Source organism: Schistocerca serialis, chromosome 12 (genome assembly GCF_023864345.2).
Source record: "Schistocerca serialis cubense isolate TAMUIC-IGC-003099 chromosome 12, iqSchSeri2.2, whole genome shotgun sequence".
NCBI classification, from domain to species: Eukaryota; Metazoa; Arthropoda; class Insecta; order Orthoptera; family Acrididae; genus Schistocerca; species Schistocerca serialis.
The window spans coordinates 122302764-122323295 of NC_064649.1; the positions used below are offsets into that span (position 1 = coordinate 122302764).

At 39.8% G+C, this 20532-nt stretch overlaps 1 protein-coding gene across 1 annotated transcript in view; it reads right to left on the minus strand.

Moving 5' to 3' along the window:
* Nucleotides 1-5153: 5153 nt before the first annotated feature.
* LOC126428205 (F-box/LRR-repeat protein 7-like) overlaps nucleotides 5154-20532 on the minus strand; it is a 109085-nt gene continuing 93706 nt past the window's right edge. Inside the window, exons 7-8 of the mRNA XM_050090118.1 lie at nucleotides 10869-11093; nucleotides 5154-6146 (exon numbers count right to left, since the gene is read on the minus strand). Of these exons, the coding sequence (XP_049946075.1) occupies nucleotides 5831-6146; nucleotides 10869-11093 (541 nt within the window). The 3' untranslated portion in view covers nucleotides 5154-5830. The remainder of the gene's footprint in view (nucleotides 6147-10868; nucleotides 11094-20532) is intronic.

Sequence of the window (20532 nt, forward strand, 5' to 3'; positions counted from 1 at the left end):
ACAGAGTACAAAAGATATTGGACTATTTCTTAATAACTACACACATATTTTGAAATTGTTTACACATAAATGTTTAGCAATAGGTAACACACACAATATTTTATAATTCTATACACTTAACAAAAACGTTTTGCAAATGCCACTTCTATCAAAACGTATATTTTTTGTAGGCCAGTCTGAAGATGCCAAAATCAGGTGAAATGTGTCACTGGTAATTAAATAATTACGACCCTGCAACTGGGACTCTTTTCATCATATGTTACTGGTTGCTGTACCATCCCTGCTATGAGTTGAAAAAAGTTGAATTTTATCAACTTATTGCACACAGACTGACATTCTGATGGAACAGCATAAAATTTTGGACAATTTTTTCTGGATTGCTTGGTTGGGCACTTTATCTGCATTTTGCTTTCTCATTCCAACTCCTTATTACATTTTTCTAGGGGATGATTTATTTTACCTGAGGATGGAGATTTAATATTTTTTGTATTCTTATTCAAATTATCACACACTTTACTAGAAACCAATCTCTCGTGTTATAACTGCATATACACCCACCAATACCTTACTGCACATTTTTGAGCATAGCCTATTCAAATGCAATCCACTTTGTGCTAAGCACTCACTGGTAATGAATTTATTACGATCTAAAAAATAATGCCGCCCCCCCCCCCCCCCAAGCACTGGTTTTCTGTGCACAATTACATTTATCACTATCTTGGATCCGGGATAACGGGATAATACTTTTTAGCTGCTCTAATTACACTTCTCGTCTCGTTTATGAGCTCACTTTCATTTCAGCTGGGAAGAGAATTTGTTCACACATGCACAAAAGACACCTTTATGTATTTTGTTTCATGACATAGGCCTAACTTAATTTGCGTTTTATTTGGCAGTCCAAATGTGTTTCATGTGTGTATTTTTGTGATAGGACGGGACAGAGCAGTTGGTAGAGTGGGAAGGTGCAGACGGACTTGGGATCGTGGTGGAGGAGGATGGTATAACAGGTGACTCAAAAACCAGGATGAAAGGGACTCCCCTTATTATGAGGTGCAAGGGAGGAAGAGTTCAAAGATAATTCATCAGCACTATGTCAGATTCAATTAAAAAGTTGGAAGACAGGAGATACTGAGAAAGGAAGGATTAGATAAAGCTGAGAAAAAGAAAGTGGAACCAATAAGGCAAGTATATAAAAGCCAGAATAGATGGAAAGAGTGACATGTGGAATAGTGGTAGTGGCGAGGGGGAGGGAATAAGTATAAAAATAAAATAAAATTTCTGGCATACCATGTAGGGCAGGGGATCTAGATGTTGAATCAATGGAGCTTAAGTCTGGAATTATATGTTGGAGAGAATGATCATGTCTCCAGAGTTCAGAGCCAGGTGGGCAGGTACAAATAATACACACTGCGTAGCAGACAATGAAGTCTACTGAGTCAAACTGATGATCGTACTCGGTACGTTAGGACCCAAAGCAGGTATTTCCTCTGCAATTGTTCAAGCACTTGGCCAGGTCGTGCCAGCAACAAATGGCACGAGTAACTTCAGATGTTGCGCTGACTTTAGTATGTTTGAGTATGTGTGTGTTCCAGGAAACATAACTGAAAAGATGATCTCATTTTTTGGGCTTAACCTGAAATTGCAGCCCTGGCAGAGTAATCAATTTAGGTATTAGCAGATTGGAGAGATGGAAGAGGAGACTTCCCCAGAGATTAGTTTCTAGTCAAGGTCAGAGGGTTGCCATTTTCTGGATGGCACTTAAGACACATCAATATCATTCAGTTTAAGAACTAAATATTTTCCAGCTGTGAGTAAACAGTTCCATTCTCTGGCTCTACAAAAATACACATTAACATTATAACAATAATCACAACCAATAAAAAGCGTCAATTGGTGACAGTTACATGATATAACCTAGAAAGAATAATAATGGCAAACAGCATAAGACTTTGCAGCCTCCATAAACTATTTAAAACTGGTGCAGTAGCAACAGGTAACAAGTGAACGTAAATATTTTGGAATGAACAAGTAAGTAAATAAAATGTACGTGAATGTCCAAAAACCTGTGCATGCTGTCAGTTGGATGTACCTAGGCCGTTCAAAGTTGATTAAAAACATTTAGTGATGTTGTTCTCTTATTCCTAAGGGCCACATATTACTGACAAGGAAGTGAGACCCTTCACAGATAACAACTGTCTAGGTTTTTGCTGGATGGCCAGACAGCTTGGCCCAAGCACGAATACTATGGCAACAGGGTTATGCGAATATAAATAACCTCAGTTCCACATAAATTAGCTCCATCACAATGTTATCTGCATACTGAAGTCCCATTAGTGCTATAAAAATCTATAGCATAAATAATGACATTGTATAACAGTTTCCAGATCTTTGGGCTGCAACATTTTACACAAAAAAAGTAAATTACACTGACTATTTTGTACTCATTAATATTTCTCCTTTCCTTTATAGCTTGCAGCATAAACTCAAACTAAGAAGAAAATCAATATTATGAACACATCACTTCACAAAAGAAACAAGTAACAATTATATATTCACTGTGCAAAAGCAACCAATATAAAAAGAAAATAAAAATACAAAAATGAAAAATCTTTAAAAAATAAATAAAACCAAAATAAAAAGTTACAAACAATGGCTTTAAGAGTTTGGATACCCAAAAAAATCCATTGCAATTGTCTAGTACCATTTTCAGATGCATTCTTTACTGAACATAGCACATCATCAAGTAGTGTCTGCTGCTTGTAAGGATGTGCAGAAGTTGTGTGTGCACTGCAACATGCTCAACAACGTTACAGTATGCACTATTCTAAAAAGATGTTCATGAATGCCATTTCATCAACATTAGAACTGTTACACTGAATTTATGAGATTTGAGTAAAATAGTTATGAGAAACTGTCTCACCTCTTCACTGTAATGATATTTCCTTAATAGTGTGTGTGTGTGTGTGTGTGTGTGTGTGTGTGTGTGTGTGTGTGTGTGTGTGGGCGTGCGCGCGGACGTGGTACTGTGTATACAACTGCTGAAGTGTATTTTTTTTGTCACAAATACAACTTTCATTTCAGTGAGTTAAAACATCACCTATGGTAGGATTTACTCATCCATTTCATGCTCACACCAGAGGTGTAGCATCTGCATCTATGTTTCACTAGAATTTTCCTCTTTGGCACTGGCGCTGTACATAAAAATAAAACTGAGGGACCATAAACAACATACAATGAAACGTGACAAGGCTGACAATGATAACTAGTACTAGGGCAACATTTCTCTGATGACAAGTAACACAGATAATTGACAGTTTACTACATAGGACATGCTAATTTTGTGAGTGATATTTTGAAACTGCTAGCTCAACAATGTCGTCATTTTATCATTTGTAAAACAGATACTGCAAAACCACTATAATTACAACACATATTCAAATAATCTTATTGTAGATGATCTAAATTCCACCTAGATATTTCTAAAATGATTTCTAATTACTTACCTTCAATACAGTTTTTGCCATCGTAAACATTACATTACAGGAAATACAAGTTACTAACAATGTTACAAACAAAAAACTAGTTTTTGTTTAACAGCATTTTAGCAGTCCACTACAACACACAAATCCAGTAACCACAGTTTTGGAGTATTAAATTTTGATCCAGCTAAACCATTCCAGCTTAGATGCAGTGAATACTGAGATTCTTATTTCAGCATAAATATCATATCACTTTTACATATCCTCTAAAAAGAGGACAGATATACTTTCACCCCAAATATTGGTATTACTTTCACAGTCACTGCTATATCACCATCATTCTCCTAACTATTGCCAGGGCCTGCATTCTGTTCATATTTTTCCTTCCACCAATAAATTTCTAAAATGATCTGTTATTATCTTCCTTCAAAACAGTTTCCGTCATTCTTAACATTACATTACAGGAATGCCACTTCAATAACAAATTTTATACAAACAAACAACTATTTTTTTGTTTGACAGCATTTTAGCAATCCACTGCACCCAGTAACTGCATTTGTGGAGTATTAAATTTTGATCCAGTTACACCAATCCAACTGAGATGCAATCAATAACGAGATTAACTATATTAGAAGAAGGGTAGATTGCTGTTCATCGTAAAGATGATCCGTTGAGTTGCAGATGCACAAAGGAAAGACTGTTACAATTTATAGCTTTCAGCCAAAGACTTCTTCATTCTTGATTTTAGGAGACATTCTGAACAGCCCTCTTAAGACCGTTTGCAGATGATGCTGTTATTCACCATCTTGTAAAATCATCAGATGATCAAAACAAATTGCAAAATGATTTAAACAAGATATCTGTGTAGTCAGCAGAAACTGATTCTAAATAATGAAAACTGTGAAGTCATCCACAAGAGTACTAAAATGAATCCACTATATTTTTGGTTGATTACAATTATGGATAGCTTAATTTGGAATGATCACGAATATAATGTTGTGGGGAAAATGAACCAAAGACTGTGATTTATTGACAATATACTTAGAAAATGTAGCTGATCTACTAAGGAGACTGGTCACACTACTCTTGTTCACCCTCTTTTGGAGTACCACAGTGCGGTGCGGGATCCGCATCAGACAGGATTGATGAGGACATTAAAAACATTCAAAGAAGGGCACCTCATTTTGTATTATTGCGAAATAAGGGATAGAGTGCCACAGATATGATACACGAATGAAGGTGGCAGTAATTAAAACAAAGGTATTTTTGAAATTACAATGAAATGAACACCTGCAGCTGCTTATAGGCGTTGACGTACATCAACGAGGACAGATGAAAATGTGTGCCCCGACCGGGACTCAAACCCGGGATCTCCTGCTTAAATGGCAGACGCTCTATCCATCTGAGACACAGAGGATAGTGTGACTGCGAGGATTTATCTCTGACACACCTCCCGCGAAACCCACATTCTCAACGTATTGTCCCGCACTACATTCGTAGTGCCCCCGCCCATTATACTCATTACTCGCAGCGCGTTGCTGATTCCCATAAGAGTTCGGGCTCTGTTTGTGCGTGTAAGCAGGAGATCCCGGGTTCGAGTCCCGGTCGGGGCACACATTTTCGTCTGTCCCCATTGACGTACGTCAACGCCTGTAAGCAGCTAAGGGTGTTCATTTCACTGTAATTTCATTCTAACGAGCTGCATGGTCACCGATGGCATCTGTTCTTTCGGACATGTCCGAAAGAACAGATACCATCTTAGTATATATAAAGGTATTTTTCACTGTGATAGGACCTTCTCAGGAAATTTTAAGCACCAACTTTCTCCACAGAGTGTGAAAATATCTTGTTGGTACCCACCTACATCGGGAGAAATGATGATCATAATACAACAAGAGAAATCTGACCTCACACAGAATGAGTTATGTGTTCGGTTTTCCTGTGCGCTCTCTGGGAATGGAATAGCAGAGAAGTAGCTTACAAGTAGTTTGATGAACCCTCTGCCAAGCACTTAATTGTGAATTGCAGAGTAATGATGTAGATGTAGATTCTGGCCAGTAATGATGTAGACGTAGATTCTGGCCAGCACTACCAGTGGTAGTGCTCAATGTCTGTATGAGGTTAGGTGTGTGTGTGTGTGTGTGTGTGTGTGTGTGTTTTGAGACGAAGGCTTTGGCTGAGCGCTATAATGTGCAACAGTTTTTTCATTGTGCCTATCTGGATCTCAATGGTTCATCTTTACAGTGAGTAGCAATCTATCTTTTCCTAATACTGTTGCAATTCCAACCTGGAGTTTCAGGTGTTTGATTCGGTACTGAGATTCATATTCCCATATAAATAGCATATCACTTTTACATATCCTCTGAGAAAAGGACAGATATGCTGCTTTCATCCCAAATATTATTGTAACTCTCACTATCACTGCTGCTGATACTATCAGCGTCACTGTCTCTGTCATTCTCCGAAGTTCCATCCTGCGCTTTGTCTGCAGCATTAGGCTCCACATTCTCTTCATTTTCTGCAAGATCCGCATCATGCTTATGATCTTCCATGAGATAAGACGGTTCGTCCGCTTCAAAGTTGCCGTAGATTTTAAGATTGGGCATCTGCTCTTCCAGCCCGTCAATTGATCTAGGGTCACCCTGACACCCTCGGATTCTCAGCTGCCTACGATGAGAATTGGAAACACTGCTGTAACTGTGACAATGTGAAGATGCAACTAAGGTAGCTCTATAAAGCGAAGTTTTGTACAACAGTACTGATGAGACATGTCAACTGTGTAAATGTATGCTCAGATTTACAAGGGTGAATCGAAAAGTAACTTACACTATAGTGCGCATCATTTATGACGGTGGCCGAGTTTAGGTTCATTCTGTGCATCTGACTTCACAAAACACAGTCAGCCAATGAACAGATAACGACGTTGCCAGAGATTGACTGCAGTGCAGGAGCACGGACGAGTGTCTTCAGTTTTAGAAACTCTTCAGTCATAAATAAAGTAATTGAACAAAAGCAATTTCTTGATAGCAGACTTTCTTTTATAGAAAGTTTGGAAAAAGCATTCTTTATAACAATTGCTTCATATTCTATTAATTAATTAAACCAAACAAGTAGTAAGCCTCCTAAGTCAGGCGATAGCAAGGAAAGGTGTCTGTATTATTCTCACGAACCGCTTTTTCGTAATAAAGAACAGTGGTAATTGTTTATTTCCTATTGTACTTTGAGGAAATGTGAGTAATTCATAGTCATAGCAACAGTGTGTGTCGGTATTTTGCTTGACATTTCAGAGTCCTCCAGGACGTTTCTTGAATGAAGAGCTGCGCTAGTATAATGGGTAAGGTGTTTGGCTGCTAAGCGGAAGATTCTGAGTTCAAATCTTGTTTGGTGCTTAGTATTTTCTTTATTTCAAAACAATATTGAAGTGTCTTACTTCATGAATTTTATCTGTCTGTATGTAATTTTTGAAATTTCTAGTGCTTTGTCTCTTCATTATAATCATAATAAGTTTTTGGTTTTTCTAATTTTGTCCTCCAATATTTCTTTTCACAGAAATTACAAACAATGAAAAGGCACACATACAATATTTGTGTTATCTTTTTTGTATATATATCTTCTCTTCCGCAGTCGCTGTTTTACTATTCATATTGAGATATATTCTTTTGCGACAGTATTAAAAGTATTATTTAGAGCAGAGTTTCGGCTCGAACATTGCCGAGCTACTTGATTGTCTGACGCAATTCTTTGCTTCGCTGCTTTGGCAATGTCATATTCAATGTTTTCGTCGACTGATCTATGTTTTTGTGAAATCGAATGATAAGTGTGTCAAAGCAGTCAGAACACCATGTGTCAGCACAGGCGAGCAGTGCAGTGATGACAAAATCGCGCACAGCGTGGAATGCGGGGAGCACGTCTCTGTAGCAGCGAAAGGGTTAATGCGGCCGTGGTGGCTTTACTTCATAAACTGCGCACTCCCCCCTAAACGTAAGATTGCGTACTATACTATACTTTGGCGTTGCTTCTATTGGCGCGTGCGTCGTATGCAACTGGCAACGCAGCAATCTCCCGCGTCTGGGCGGGCATGCGCGAGCCACCAAGATAAAAGAATTGAACTTCAGCTCGCCGCAAGAGCACGCTGTGTGTTGTGACTGTGGCCTACGTGTAGCACACACAGTAACTGCTGACACATCCGATACGGCAGATGGTATGGTATCCCGCCGTGTTGCATGTGCAAATGGGCTAGGCTCAATGGCGCATCAACTGGATGTTCACTCCTAATTGGATGTGCTTGCAATGATCACATTTCTGTGGGCTGAACAGCTCAGGTGCATAGAAATTCATTGTGAAATCATTGCTGTATATGGTGAGCATTCAATGTCTCACCCAGCTATTGTAAAGTGGCGTAAATAATTTGATGCCGGATGCACGGATGTCACTGACAATATCACGAAGGCAAGCCCACGATGTCCATTACCGTTGCAAATGTCGACCGTGTGGATAAGATCATTAGAAAAGATCGGCGCATAACACTGCAGGAAATTTGCAGCATACTGATTATTTCGTACAACAGTGTACTCTCCACTGTTCACCAGCACTTCAGATATCATAAACTGTGTACCTGATAGGTCCCACAGCCGCTCACTGATGCTCACATGGGGCATTTCCAATTGTCACTGACAATTTTGGAACAGTATTTTTTGTAGGGCAACAAGTTTCTGCAGCGAACCATCATAGGGAATGAAACATGTGTCCACCATTTCAACCACAAAACAAAGAGAACATCATGAAACAGGTGCACACATCACCACAACAAAAGAATGCAAAGGTGCAACCTTCAGCAGAAAAGGTGATGGCAACGTTGTTCTTTCACACGGAGGGTGTGGTGCACGTGGAATTTATCCCAGAAGGCATGACAATCGACTATGTTTTGTATTGTCAAACGCTGCATTGTTTGCACAAGGCAATAAAGAAACTTGGCATCGAAAAATTGAGCACGGGTGTGATTTTGCTGTGTGATAACGCGACACTGCACTCGGGCCCACCAAAGCTCATAACTGCTGTAACGATACAAGTGGGAGGTACAGCAACATCCTCCATATGGTCCAGACCATGCAGTTATAATGTGTTTGGCAAGATGAAAGAGGACCATGGTACACTACACGTCCGAAATGAGGAGGTGGTGAAAGCTGCTGTATCCAAGTGGTTACATATCACTGGAGGAGATCTCCACGCATCTCGAATCGAAAAGCTGGTTACTCATTCCGATAAATGTTTACAGTCTCTTGGGGACTATGTGGAAAAGTGAACTTAACATTGTATGTTGTCATAGCCGTGTTACTACGTGTATGTCGTTTAATACACGGCCGTAACTTGGAAGTATAACTTACTTTTTGATTCACCCTCATATACACAAAACAAGGATCAGGCAATAACCTGAAATAAGGTGACAATACACAGACAAGGAGAAGGAAAAAGAGAGAGAGGGTAAAGAAGGAAAAGAAGGAATACGCAAGTACAATTTAAATACAGATCTTGATAAAGTCCAGTACTGTGCAGTTCATTATAATGCCTATGTTGCTCACAGTATGGATTGAGACCAGTAGGATTACTAGATATAGCCTGTCATTAAGAGACTTCGCAGGCATCTTCCAACATATTTATGTGCTCGGAAGGGGGGGGGGGGGGGGACAAAAAGTATACACCATGCACGGATGAGAGGGGGGAAGCTGTCATCATGGGATCGTACCCTCCTAAACAACATTTTACTAAAACTGTTTACGCTGTTTACATACAGCCATTTCAGAATTTCTCAGCCAACTTTCACGCAATTTGTGTCTCAAAAATGGCAAGGCCTTACAGAAATTACAAGCCATGTTTAACTCTAACCTTGACCAGAATAATTTATGGTCACTGTCTGCTTTTAGGCCCTTGAGCCACTATGTTGTTGTTGTTGTTGTTGTCTTCAGTCCTGAGACTGGTTTGATGCAGCTCTCCATGCTACTCTATCCTGTGCAAGCTTCTTCATCTCCCAGTACCTACTGCAGCCTACATCCTTCTGAATCTGCTTAGTGTATTCATCTCTTGGTCCCCTCTATAATTTTTACCCTCCACGCTGCCCTCCAATACTAAATTGGTGATCCCTCGATGCCTCAGAACATGTCCTACCAACCGATCCCTTCTTCTAGTCAAGTTGTGCCACAAACTCCTCTTCTCCCCAATTCTATTCAATACCTCCTCATTAGTTATGTGATCTACCCATCTAATCTTCAGCATTCTTCTGTAGCACCACATTTCGAAAGCTTCTATTCTCTTCTTGTCCAAACTATTTATCGTCCATGTTTCACTTCCATACATGGCTACACTCCTTACAAATACTTTCAGAAACGACATCCTGACATTTAAATCTATACTCGATGTTAACAAATTTTTCTTCTTCAGAAATGCTTTCCTTGCCATTGCCAGTCTACATTTTATATCCTCTCTACTTCACCCATCATCAGTTATTTTGCTCCCCATATAGCAAAACTCCTTTACTACTTTAAATGTCTCATTTCCTAATCTAAATCCCTCAGCATCACCCGACTTAATTCGACTACATTCCATTATCCTCGTTTTGCTTTTGTTGATGTTCATCTTATACCCTCCTTTCAAGACACTGTCCATTCCGTACAACTGCTCTTCCAAGTCCTTTGCTGTCTCTGACAGGAGCCACTAGAACGCATCAAATAGCTCCTCAATTGGTCTCTCAACGCAACGTTTTTTTCTGTTCCAGTCCACCCTCCAGGGAAAAATCACCGGCATCATTAGGAATCAAACTCGAGTCCTCCGTATTACAATCACACATGCTGATTACCCATCTAGATACACTGACAGAACGTAACTATTCTCATATTCCTGCAAAATTTTCTTGCTTGTTGAGCTGTGTCAACTGTCATTCGAGATTTCAAAAAACGGGGCTTGGAATCTGAGATTATTTTATTTAGTTATTCTGCTGTTAAAGACAAAGAGGACACGTAACTATCCTTATATAAAGACATTCATATCACCAATCACACCTGTTATGGGTACGATAATTGAGTTGGTGTGACAATCATTAATACAAAAGACATTTTCTGCAGCAGAAATCTCTCTTGACAAAATTATAATCGTCAACTTTTTCCTCTGAATGGCAAACTATTTTGTTGACGTTTGACATGCATAGTGAGAAATGATCATCGTAATAAAGTAAGAGAGAACTTGGGGCTCAAAGGGAAAGATTAAGGTGTTCATTTTTCACACATGCTGTCTGAGAGTGGAACGATAGGGAAAGTGTGAAAGCTGTTGTATAAACCTTCGGTCAAACACTTGACAGTGAACTGCAGAGTAATCATGTAGATGGAGTTCTTTTCTCACCTGAGATTGACAAGTTTTCCTGGAAACTTGTCAAACGGCACTCCAGTAACAAAAGAATAGCAGAGTGTCAGGCAGCGCAAACTTGTTAGTTCGACAATACTGCTCAGACCTGGTTGCAACTCTTGAAACTCCATGTCTTCCATTATTAAAGTCTGAAGTCGGTGTAGTCCAGTGAGGTAGGGGATTAGGGCTCCAACAAGACCTGTACAGCCCGACACGTCCAGTCTGAAACAAAACCCAAGAGTTCTTCCTTTTATCTGTGAACAGGAGGATAGAGAAAAATGTAATGAATTTTACTGCTGGTGATCAACTGTGAAACAGAGCATCTTCAAAGTAAATCAAATAATTACGAACAATTAGTAGACAAAGTGTCATGAAGTTAAACTCCAGTCTACCATAGATTTTTTGGTGGCGTGGGTGGGCAGGGGGTGGGGGTGGGGGGCAGGGATAACAGGTATACTTACAAAAAGAAAGAGCTGCAGAAAGAAAGACATTTATTTATTTATTAAAACAAAAACAACATTTTAACACAACCACAGAGCCCCCAAAGCAAAGTACTGAAGTTATTATGCTACTGCCATAAACTGCCTAAAAATAAGGACTATTTATTTGTGCATCCTTGTTAAAAGACAGTGGGGGAGAAGAAGAAGAAGAAAAGAATTCCAAAGACAGACCCACTGTGTCTTCTTCAACACTATAGTGTGTGCCAAAGCTCCCCCCCCCCCCCCCCCCACCCTCTCTCTCTCTCTCTCTCTCTCTCTCTCTCTCTCTCTCTCTCTCTGTGTGTGTGTGTGTGTGTGTGTGTGTGTGTGTAACATTCTGGAAGGCAGAGATTGAGTTTCCCAATTCATGCGCATAAAGGGTAAACACTTATAATTGCTCCTTTGGGCAAACCTAGAAAGGGACCATGCATAATACCTCTGAATTAATGTAAATTTTTCTTTGAGAGATCAGGGTACTGATAACAATATCAGTCTAGACAGTACACCAAGTTTTTCCAATTTATCTAAAAGAAGGGGTGTATGTACAAGGTCACGTGCTCCTCTAACATTGACAAATCACAGTTTCTTTCTCTTGTAATACAGTGGTTACGTCCATAATAAGTGTATACTTGAAACTTCCCGACAGATTAAAACTGTGTGCCGAACCGAGACTCGAACGCGGGACCTTTGCCTTTTGCGGGCAAGTGCTCTACCGACTGAGCTACCCAAGCACGACTCACGTCCTGTCCTCAAAGCTTCACTTCTGCCAGTACCTCATCTCCTACCTTCCAAACTTTACAGAAGCTCTCCTGCGAACCTTGCAGAACTAGCACTCCTGAAAGAAAGGATATTGTGGAGACATGGCTTAGCCAAAGCCTTGGGAGTGTTTCCAGAATGAGATTTTCACTCTGCAGCAGAATGTGCGCTGATATGAAACTTCCTGGAAGATTAAAACTGTGTGCCACACCGAGACTGGCAGAAGTAAAGCTGTGAGGACGGGGCGTGAGTCATGCTCGGGTAGCTCAGTCGGTAGAGCACTTGCCTGCGAAAGACAAAAGTCCCGAGTTCGAGTCTCGGTCCGGCACACAGTTTTAATCTGCCAGGAAGTTTCATATCAGCGCACACTCCACTGCAGAGTGAAAATATCATTCTGGAAAGTGTATACTTCTTTAAAATCAATGTACATCTGATGCAGTTGTTGTCATCTCCATAAAATTTCTCTAGCACTTGTCTCAATAAAAATATGAGGGTCATTGTGGAACTATTTCTTCTAAATCCAGCTTGATAATCCCCAAGTACCATTTCCACCTGGTATTCTAGACGAGAGGCTAAACTCTCAGTCAACACCTTTCATGTTGCGTCTAGGAGCATCTCCACGGTAACTACTGCACTCTGACTTATCGCCTTTCTTATGTAAGGGACAAATTACTCCCATGCTCCAATCCTTTCCCCCCACTTTATCCATATTTTCTTTATTAGGTAATTAACAGTAGTCCCCATCTTCTTTCCCCCAAATTTTAATAATTCCGGCTCTATGCCATCCTGCTGCTTTACTATTCTTTAAGTTTTTAACCGCATTTTCACTTCCTGTTAATCCGGTAGTTCAACTTCCTGCTCCTCCACTTCCGATTCTAATTCCAGTTCCAAATCCAATTCCTCCTCTTCCTCATTCAAGATTTACTTCTCTGCTCCCTCCCCCCTTTCCATCAAGTAACTCGGCAAAATACTCTTGCCATCTTCCCACTTTGCTTTTACCTCCAATTAAGTTTCCATCTTTGCCCTTACAGGAGACAGCTCTCAGTTGGAATCGTCTCTTCATACCTCCAGACCTTTCACAAAACTTTCGTGTTTCATCATCATCTTTCATTTTATCCAACTGAACTATCTTCCTCCTTTCATACTGCCTTTTCGTTATCCTATGTAACTTATCCAGTTCTTTCCTCTTCTCTCTCTCTTACACCACCAGTCTTTTTTTCCGTAGCAGAATTCTTTGTCTCGCTTCATTTCTCTCTTGTACTTCCAGGGAGCATTCAAAACATTTCACTGTTTTTTGGTATTCCTCCATAATGCTCCTTCCATGCCTGCACTGAAAGCTTTTTTAAGTATCCCCATTTAGTTTCCACATTCCCTTTTTTATGTACTATTTCTTGTCTCAATGATCTCTTATAATTTCTTCCTGTTTTTCTTTACTTTGGAGAGTTTCTATACCGTGTTTCACTTTTCCCCTACTCTTTTCGTTTCTTCCCATATCGATCTTCTGGCTATATCTGATTCTCATCTGTGTCCCTGTCTGCCCCTCTACATCTACTAACTTTCATAACTTCTGCTGCGTGGTGTTTATAATTACATTGTCTATTTGGTTTCTTGTAACTCCATCTGGTACTGTGGCCCTGTACACTTGTTAATATCTTTCCTTGCATACCATGTGCTTTTTATCATCACCTCGTTACCATTGTCAAAGTCTATCAGCTTTAGTTCATCCTCATTATTGACTTCATGCAGGCTCTCTTTTCCTATTATGTTTCTATACACTTCTTCTTCCTCTAGTTTTGCATTCAGATACACAATGATCATTTGTGCATCATGCCTTTGTACTTTGGTGATTTCCTCTGGAGTAATATGCACCCTTTTCATCTCCATCTGATTCCTAGGGCATAGTCACACGCATCATCGTAACATTGAAAAGTTTTGCCTTAACTCTCGAAGACCAAAACCTATCACTAATTTCTTTGAAGCTAATTATACTTGCCTTCACTGAGCTATGTACAATAAAGCCAGTACCTGGATGGTCTGCATGTCCTCCGCTATACATCAGTATGTGTTTTGTCCAATGCAATCATCCCCTGTATTTTCCACTACTTTTTTTTTTGGGTTACTATTTTCTTTCTATACTTACCCATTTCCTCTGTAATTTCTTGTAATTTTCCACGTCTCTTAAGTGTCCTCACATTCCAGGTGGCTATCACGCTATCGATTTTCTTTCTCATTAACCTTTCTCTTTGCCTTGTCTCGTCTTCATGCTGTAATCTGTATCCTTCTGAGGCCAACATGTGGTATCCACAACAATTCCATTTTACGAGGTGGGGTTGTTGGCCCCATGCCCAACTCCTGCCCTGGAGGACCAGGATTTTCCTTGGGAGTTTCCTCCCCTAGGGATGTTTGCTTCTCTTCGCCTAAACTGACCCCCCCCCCCCCCCCCCTTCCCCGCACTATGTGAAATATGATTCATCTGGCTCCTCTGTCGACTTGTCTGGCTCGGGTGACTCTACCAGCCTCTATGCTACCGCAGCAAAGCTCATGATTTTGCTGAAGAATGCAAACCCTACTGCCAGGCACTCAAGTTGTCTTCGATAGGGCTATGTCTTGTGGGAGAGATTTGAGGCTATATGGGGAGCAAATTTTAGTACACAGAGTTGCCTTCTCTGGGAGTAACAACCCAGCTGAGCATCAAGTCGAACTCATTTCAGATGACAAATGCAGGTAAGCCAACTTCAGATGACAAATGCAGGTATGCCATTCCAGAGTATCAATTGTAGTGGTAGAGTGCTGGTCTCTCGGAGATCCCACGACGAAATGTTTTAACCCTTGAGTGTATGTATAAAGTTTGCCAACAATAAAGAACACTGGTTTCTAACATTCCACTGTTGTTTCACATTTGCGAGTGCACTTCTTTTCCTTCATTGTTGCTTAAGCTAACACAATTATAAGCTGTGTTATTATATGTCCAAGTGAGAAGCAGTAACATAAAATAAATAGCCAGCCACATGAGAAAAAATATAAGAACCAAGCAAGAAAATGATCCAGATTGCAAGCTAGCAGCACAACCCATTAATGAGGCAGTTGCATATGAGATAATTAGTAATGGAATAAGTCTTCGTCGGGGATATGGTGCAAATGGGATGTTTAATGCTCTTAGCTGGTCACCACACTGCAACAACAGAGTGATACAATGAAAGTTTATTTTATTATTGCTTAATTAAACAGTGATGTACCGTATTTACTCGAATCTAAGCCGCACTTTTTTTCCGGTTTTTGTAATCCAAAAAACCGCCTGCGGCTAAGAATCGAGTGCAAAGTAAGCAGAAGTTCTGAAAAATGTTGGTAGGTGCCGCTACAATTAACTTCTGCCGTCGAATATATGTAGCACTACATAGGCATGCTTTGCAGGCACAAAGATAAATACTGGCGCCAAAACCTCTCCGTCAGTAAATAAATTTAAAAAAATGTGGAAGACGAGCTTTTTTATCCTCACCCCGATTTCGACCACTGCATTTTCATACACTATCCATCGAAGTAAATACAAATTCCATATTGTTCATCTTCGAATGTTGCAGCGCTTCACTGCACTAGGAAAATGTGACTGGCAAGACTGTTAAGGATGTTTATCAATATGGCCAACTCTACGTTCTGAATTTTTTCCTACCTCTGAGAAGAGATGGTTGCTAAGATCAAAGAAAAATAAGCAATCGATTCAAAGCAGACGAAGCACATGGAAAAGGAAGGGTACCCGTATAAATACGGAAGGAGTGCCTGACACACAGCAATGGTTACCTGGTAACTGTGAAGCTTACGACTCGTACCGAACTACTGTAGCTGTATAGTCATTCATTCGATCTAAATTGTGTCTCATATTACAATGGACCAACTTTGTTTCGATTTGGAGGTGCAACCGAAAACTTTTCTCTCCCCTTGAATTTCGAGTCTCAAATTTCAGGTGCGGCTTAGATTCGGGAAATTTTTTTTTCCTTGATTTCGAGTCTCATTTTTCAGGTGCGGCTTAGAATCGATTGTGGCTCAGATTCGAGTAAATACGGTAGCTAATGTAAGTTTATTCTATTGTTGTTCAATTAAACTAAGATTAAACTGTGGTTTTGCTCATATATGCTGACCTTGGTAATAGATACATAGCCATCCTTTACATGTCTATGAAGTATGTTGTGTGGCCACTTGTGTTATGAAAATTGGCACACCCACTTGAAAGTTAAATGGGTGACAGATCTGGAGAATGTTCGAGCGAGACCAACATTTAACATCCTCTATATCGAGGTCAGTCAGGTCTCACATTATCCCGTTTAAAGATACTGTTGAGCAGACCTCACAGAAAGGTCACAGCCACTGGCCCTACCGTGTCAGAAATGTATTACCCGCTGTCCCAATTACAGGCTACGCTAAGCAGAGGTGACCATGCTGTGTACTCAATGGAGCTCCATAACATCACATGAGACTCTGGGCATGCATGTCAAAACAACCGAAATTTGGCAATCTTTGTTGTTCTCACAAGGAGAGGTTCCCAATGGTGGGATCAACTTTCTGAAACCGAATACAAAGTGATGTAGGTTAAAGTCCAAGGTATCGCACCCTGCAGCCATTTGCCCTGATGGACTGTCATTTGCAAGTAACTGACAAAAAAATATTTTGGTATTTAGCTTTAAAAATAGAAATGTTACTCAGATTGTCACTGTAATGGTTATTGTGTGCTCATCACATACAAAAGGTTGTGGGTTTGAACCTTGTCAGGTGATCGTAATATTTTTATTTTTAAATTTATTTTTAAATATGTACCAAAATGAGTTTGATCATTAGTGTAAATGTACTTTTTATTTCTATTCCTTTGTCACATTTTAATTAGCATATTAACTGTTTCAACTGCTCACATTTCTTCTTCCTATAATTCTTTTTCCACACGGGATCTTTATGCATGAGAATTTCATTACTTTCATTTATTTATCATAATATTTAAACATTTGAAAATGCCGATTTAGCGGTTAAAAAACAAAAGATGAAATAATCTATTCAAGACGACTGTGCAACAGGGTCAAAAATGTAATTTCGTTAAAAAATGTACATTTCTTTGGATTGCAATCATCGTATCAACATTTAAAACAAAAATTCTCATTGCACTATGCACAAAATAGCACAGATGAAGATTTAGACGAATGAAGGGATTATAAGTAAAACGAAATTCTGGTGGACAAAAATATAATATGATAAAAGGGAAGAAATAACCATAACTAAATTAACAAGCACAAAGATTCCAAATGGAAAAAGAATGACAGGAAGAAAAAACGAGAGGAACTGAAACAGTTAATACACTGATTAAAATGACGTGACAAAGGAATAGAAATTAAAAAAAAATACATTTAAACCAGTTAATACAGTAAAACTAATGATCAAAGTCATTTCAATACAAACTAAAAAATTTCAAAGCGTCAGACAAGATAAAACCCACAATCTTCTGCATTGATTAACATTAGTATATTTCAAGTTGTACAGCATCATTCAAAATTCAGGATTTTTTTTCTGTCAATCACTCACAAACGTGGGCCACGAGGGTGGACAGCTGAGAGGTACGATACCTTGGACCTTACCCTACACCGAAACATCAATCCCACTACTGAGGGGCCTCTCGTTGTCAGAGCATCCATGTACGTCTATTGTGTGCTCTAGGGAGAACCACTACTCATCTGAAAAGACAATGTGCCACTCACACGTCCAGTGATGTAGTAGGGCACACCACTGCCTCGTTGTTGCCGTGTCAAGGCAGGCCATAACAATGATAGCAGTACTAACAGTCCGCGGTGCTACAGAAGTCTCACTGTCTCACTGTTGCAAATGACCCATTTCCCGACTCAATGTAAATCACGTGGTTGTACGGTCCTGTTATGCCGAGTGATCAATGTATCTGTCCTCTCGATTGCTTGTCACTAAGGACAGTTGAGACCCCCTACAGTGTCAAATCCGGCCCTCCCGACCCCACCGATTCCATAATCAATTAAAAGTCATAATATCCTGAACAATGCAAATACCGACATTGCAGAATGAGAAACAGCAGATTTGATGGGTCATGAGCCTGCCACTGCCTAATTCTGACATGTACTGATAGACGTCTCTCCTTCCACGAGGCATAACAAGATCTTTACATATGCAACCAGCAATTGACTGAGTTTTCTGGAAAAGAAAGCCACAGAGTAATCTTTCCTTAGATACAAAACTTTATTTTCCCTTCTTAAGGAGAGAAACTGAAGAAGCAAGAGAAAGATGAAAGAAAGGCAAAACAGAGGAAATAAAGAAAATGAAGAGAGAAGGAAAGTATGAAATGATGTACAGATTAGCTAGGGAAATAATTTTTTTAAGTAAATGAAGGAAAACTAACATGGAAATAGAAAGAGTGGATGGTAGTACATTAGTTGAAGGACAACAGGAGGTTCTGAGCAGATGGCAAGAGTGTACGGAATGTCTGTATAAAATCGATCAAATACCAAGAGAAATCAAGCTCGAAGAGGAGGAATGTGTGCCAGAAGATGGAAAGGGGCACAGCATCTTGGGAGCAGAAGCAGAAAGATACTAAAGAAGATGAAGAATGGAAGGCATGTGGAATCGATAACTTGTCAGCATAAGTGTTGAAGAATTTGGGAAACAGGGTAAAGAAGGAAATAGTCTACCTCTTTAATGAGATACACTATGTGAACAGAAGTATGTGGACACCTGGCTGAAAATGACTTACATGTTCATGGCGCCCTCCATCGGTAATGCTGGAATTCAATACGGTGTTGGCCTATCCTTAGCCTTTACGACAGCTTCCACTCTCGCAGGCATCCATTCAATCAGGTGCTGGAATTGCAGCCCATTGTTCACGGAGTGCTGCATTGAGGACAGGTATCGATGTCGGTCCGTGAGGCCTGGCACGAAGTCGGAACAGGTGCTCGATTGTGTTGAAAGATGCAATCCCCAAATTGCTCTTCAACAGTGGAAGATGCTTAAACCATCAATGTAGGCCTGTGCTGTGATAGTGCCATGCAAAACAACAGGGGGTGCAAGCCCCTCCATGAAAAACATGACCACACCATAAAATGACCGCCACTAAATTTAACTGTTGGCACTACATATCTTCTTCATGGTTGGCTCTACAGTCCTTGAAGAACCTTGGCCTCCTGTATCAACTGCCTCCATTCTTCTCTGTCCATAGCCTTCCTTCTCCAATTTCTTATTCCCATCACCTTTAGATCTTCTTCCATATCATCCATCCACCTATTCCTGGGTCTCCTTATCCCGTCAGGTTTTCCCATGAAAACTTTCTTGACACTCCTGAGTTTCTGGCATTCTCTGTACATGTCCTGCCCATCTTATTCTTCCCTGCTTAATTTTAACAACAATATCCATCTGTCCAAAATGTGTTTGTAGTTCTACATTTGTCCTTACTCTCCAGCCATCTTCCTCTCTCACTGCTCCACTCATTATCTTTCTTTCCCATCTCAATAACCAGTTCTCCTCCTTTAATGTCAATACCCAATCTTCAGATCCATACATTACTATAGGTCTTAATATGGTCGTTTATATTTTAATTTCTGTATTCCTACTAACATTCCTGGAATTAAATACATTCTGCAAGGCAAAATAGCAACGATTTCCACTCGCTATCCTTTTTTGAATTTCTACTGCTACTTTATCGACCTCCGTTATTACAGAACCTAAATATTTAAATGTTTTCACTCTTTCATATTTTCCCATTCATTACTATTGAATTCTTTTGTCCATTTATATTGGGCTCCCCCATCACCATATACTTTGTTTTGTTTATGTTTTCTTCTAAACCTACTTCTCTTGCTACTTCCTCTAATGCATCGTAGTTCCCCTTTAGTGCCCTTACATTCCTTGCCATTAATGCTACGTCATCCGCATATGGTACCACTTGAACTTGCCAATTAAGTATTGTTCCTCCTGGGTTTATCGGCATTTGCCGCATCACCTTTTCTCAAACAAAGTTAAATAGCACAGTAGAGATCACATCTCCCTGTCGTAGCCCCCTCCGTACTTGGAATTCACCAGACAGTTCTTGCTCTATTCTTACTTTACACCCTGTTGCTTTCATTGTCATTTCTGTTAAATTGACCAATTTTAGTGGGATTCTAAATTCTTTCATGATCTGTATAATTTTCTTCCTGTGTAGGCTGTTGTACGCTTGCTTAAAATCTATGTACAGCTGATGTAGTTGCTTGTCATACTCATAAACCTTCTCTAGCACTTGTCTTAATAAAAATGTCTGATTCAGCCTGATACTCCCCCAGTATCCCTTCTATCATCCCTTCAAGCCTGGAGGCTAAAATTTAACTAAATATCTTATATGTTACATCCAAGAGAGTGATTCCACAATAACTGCTACATTCTGACTTGTCGCCTTTTTT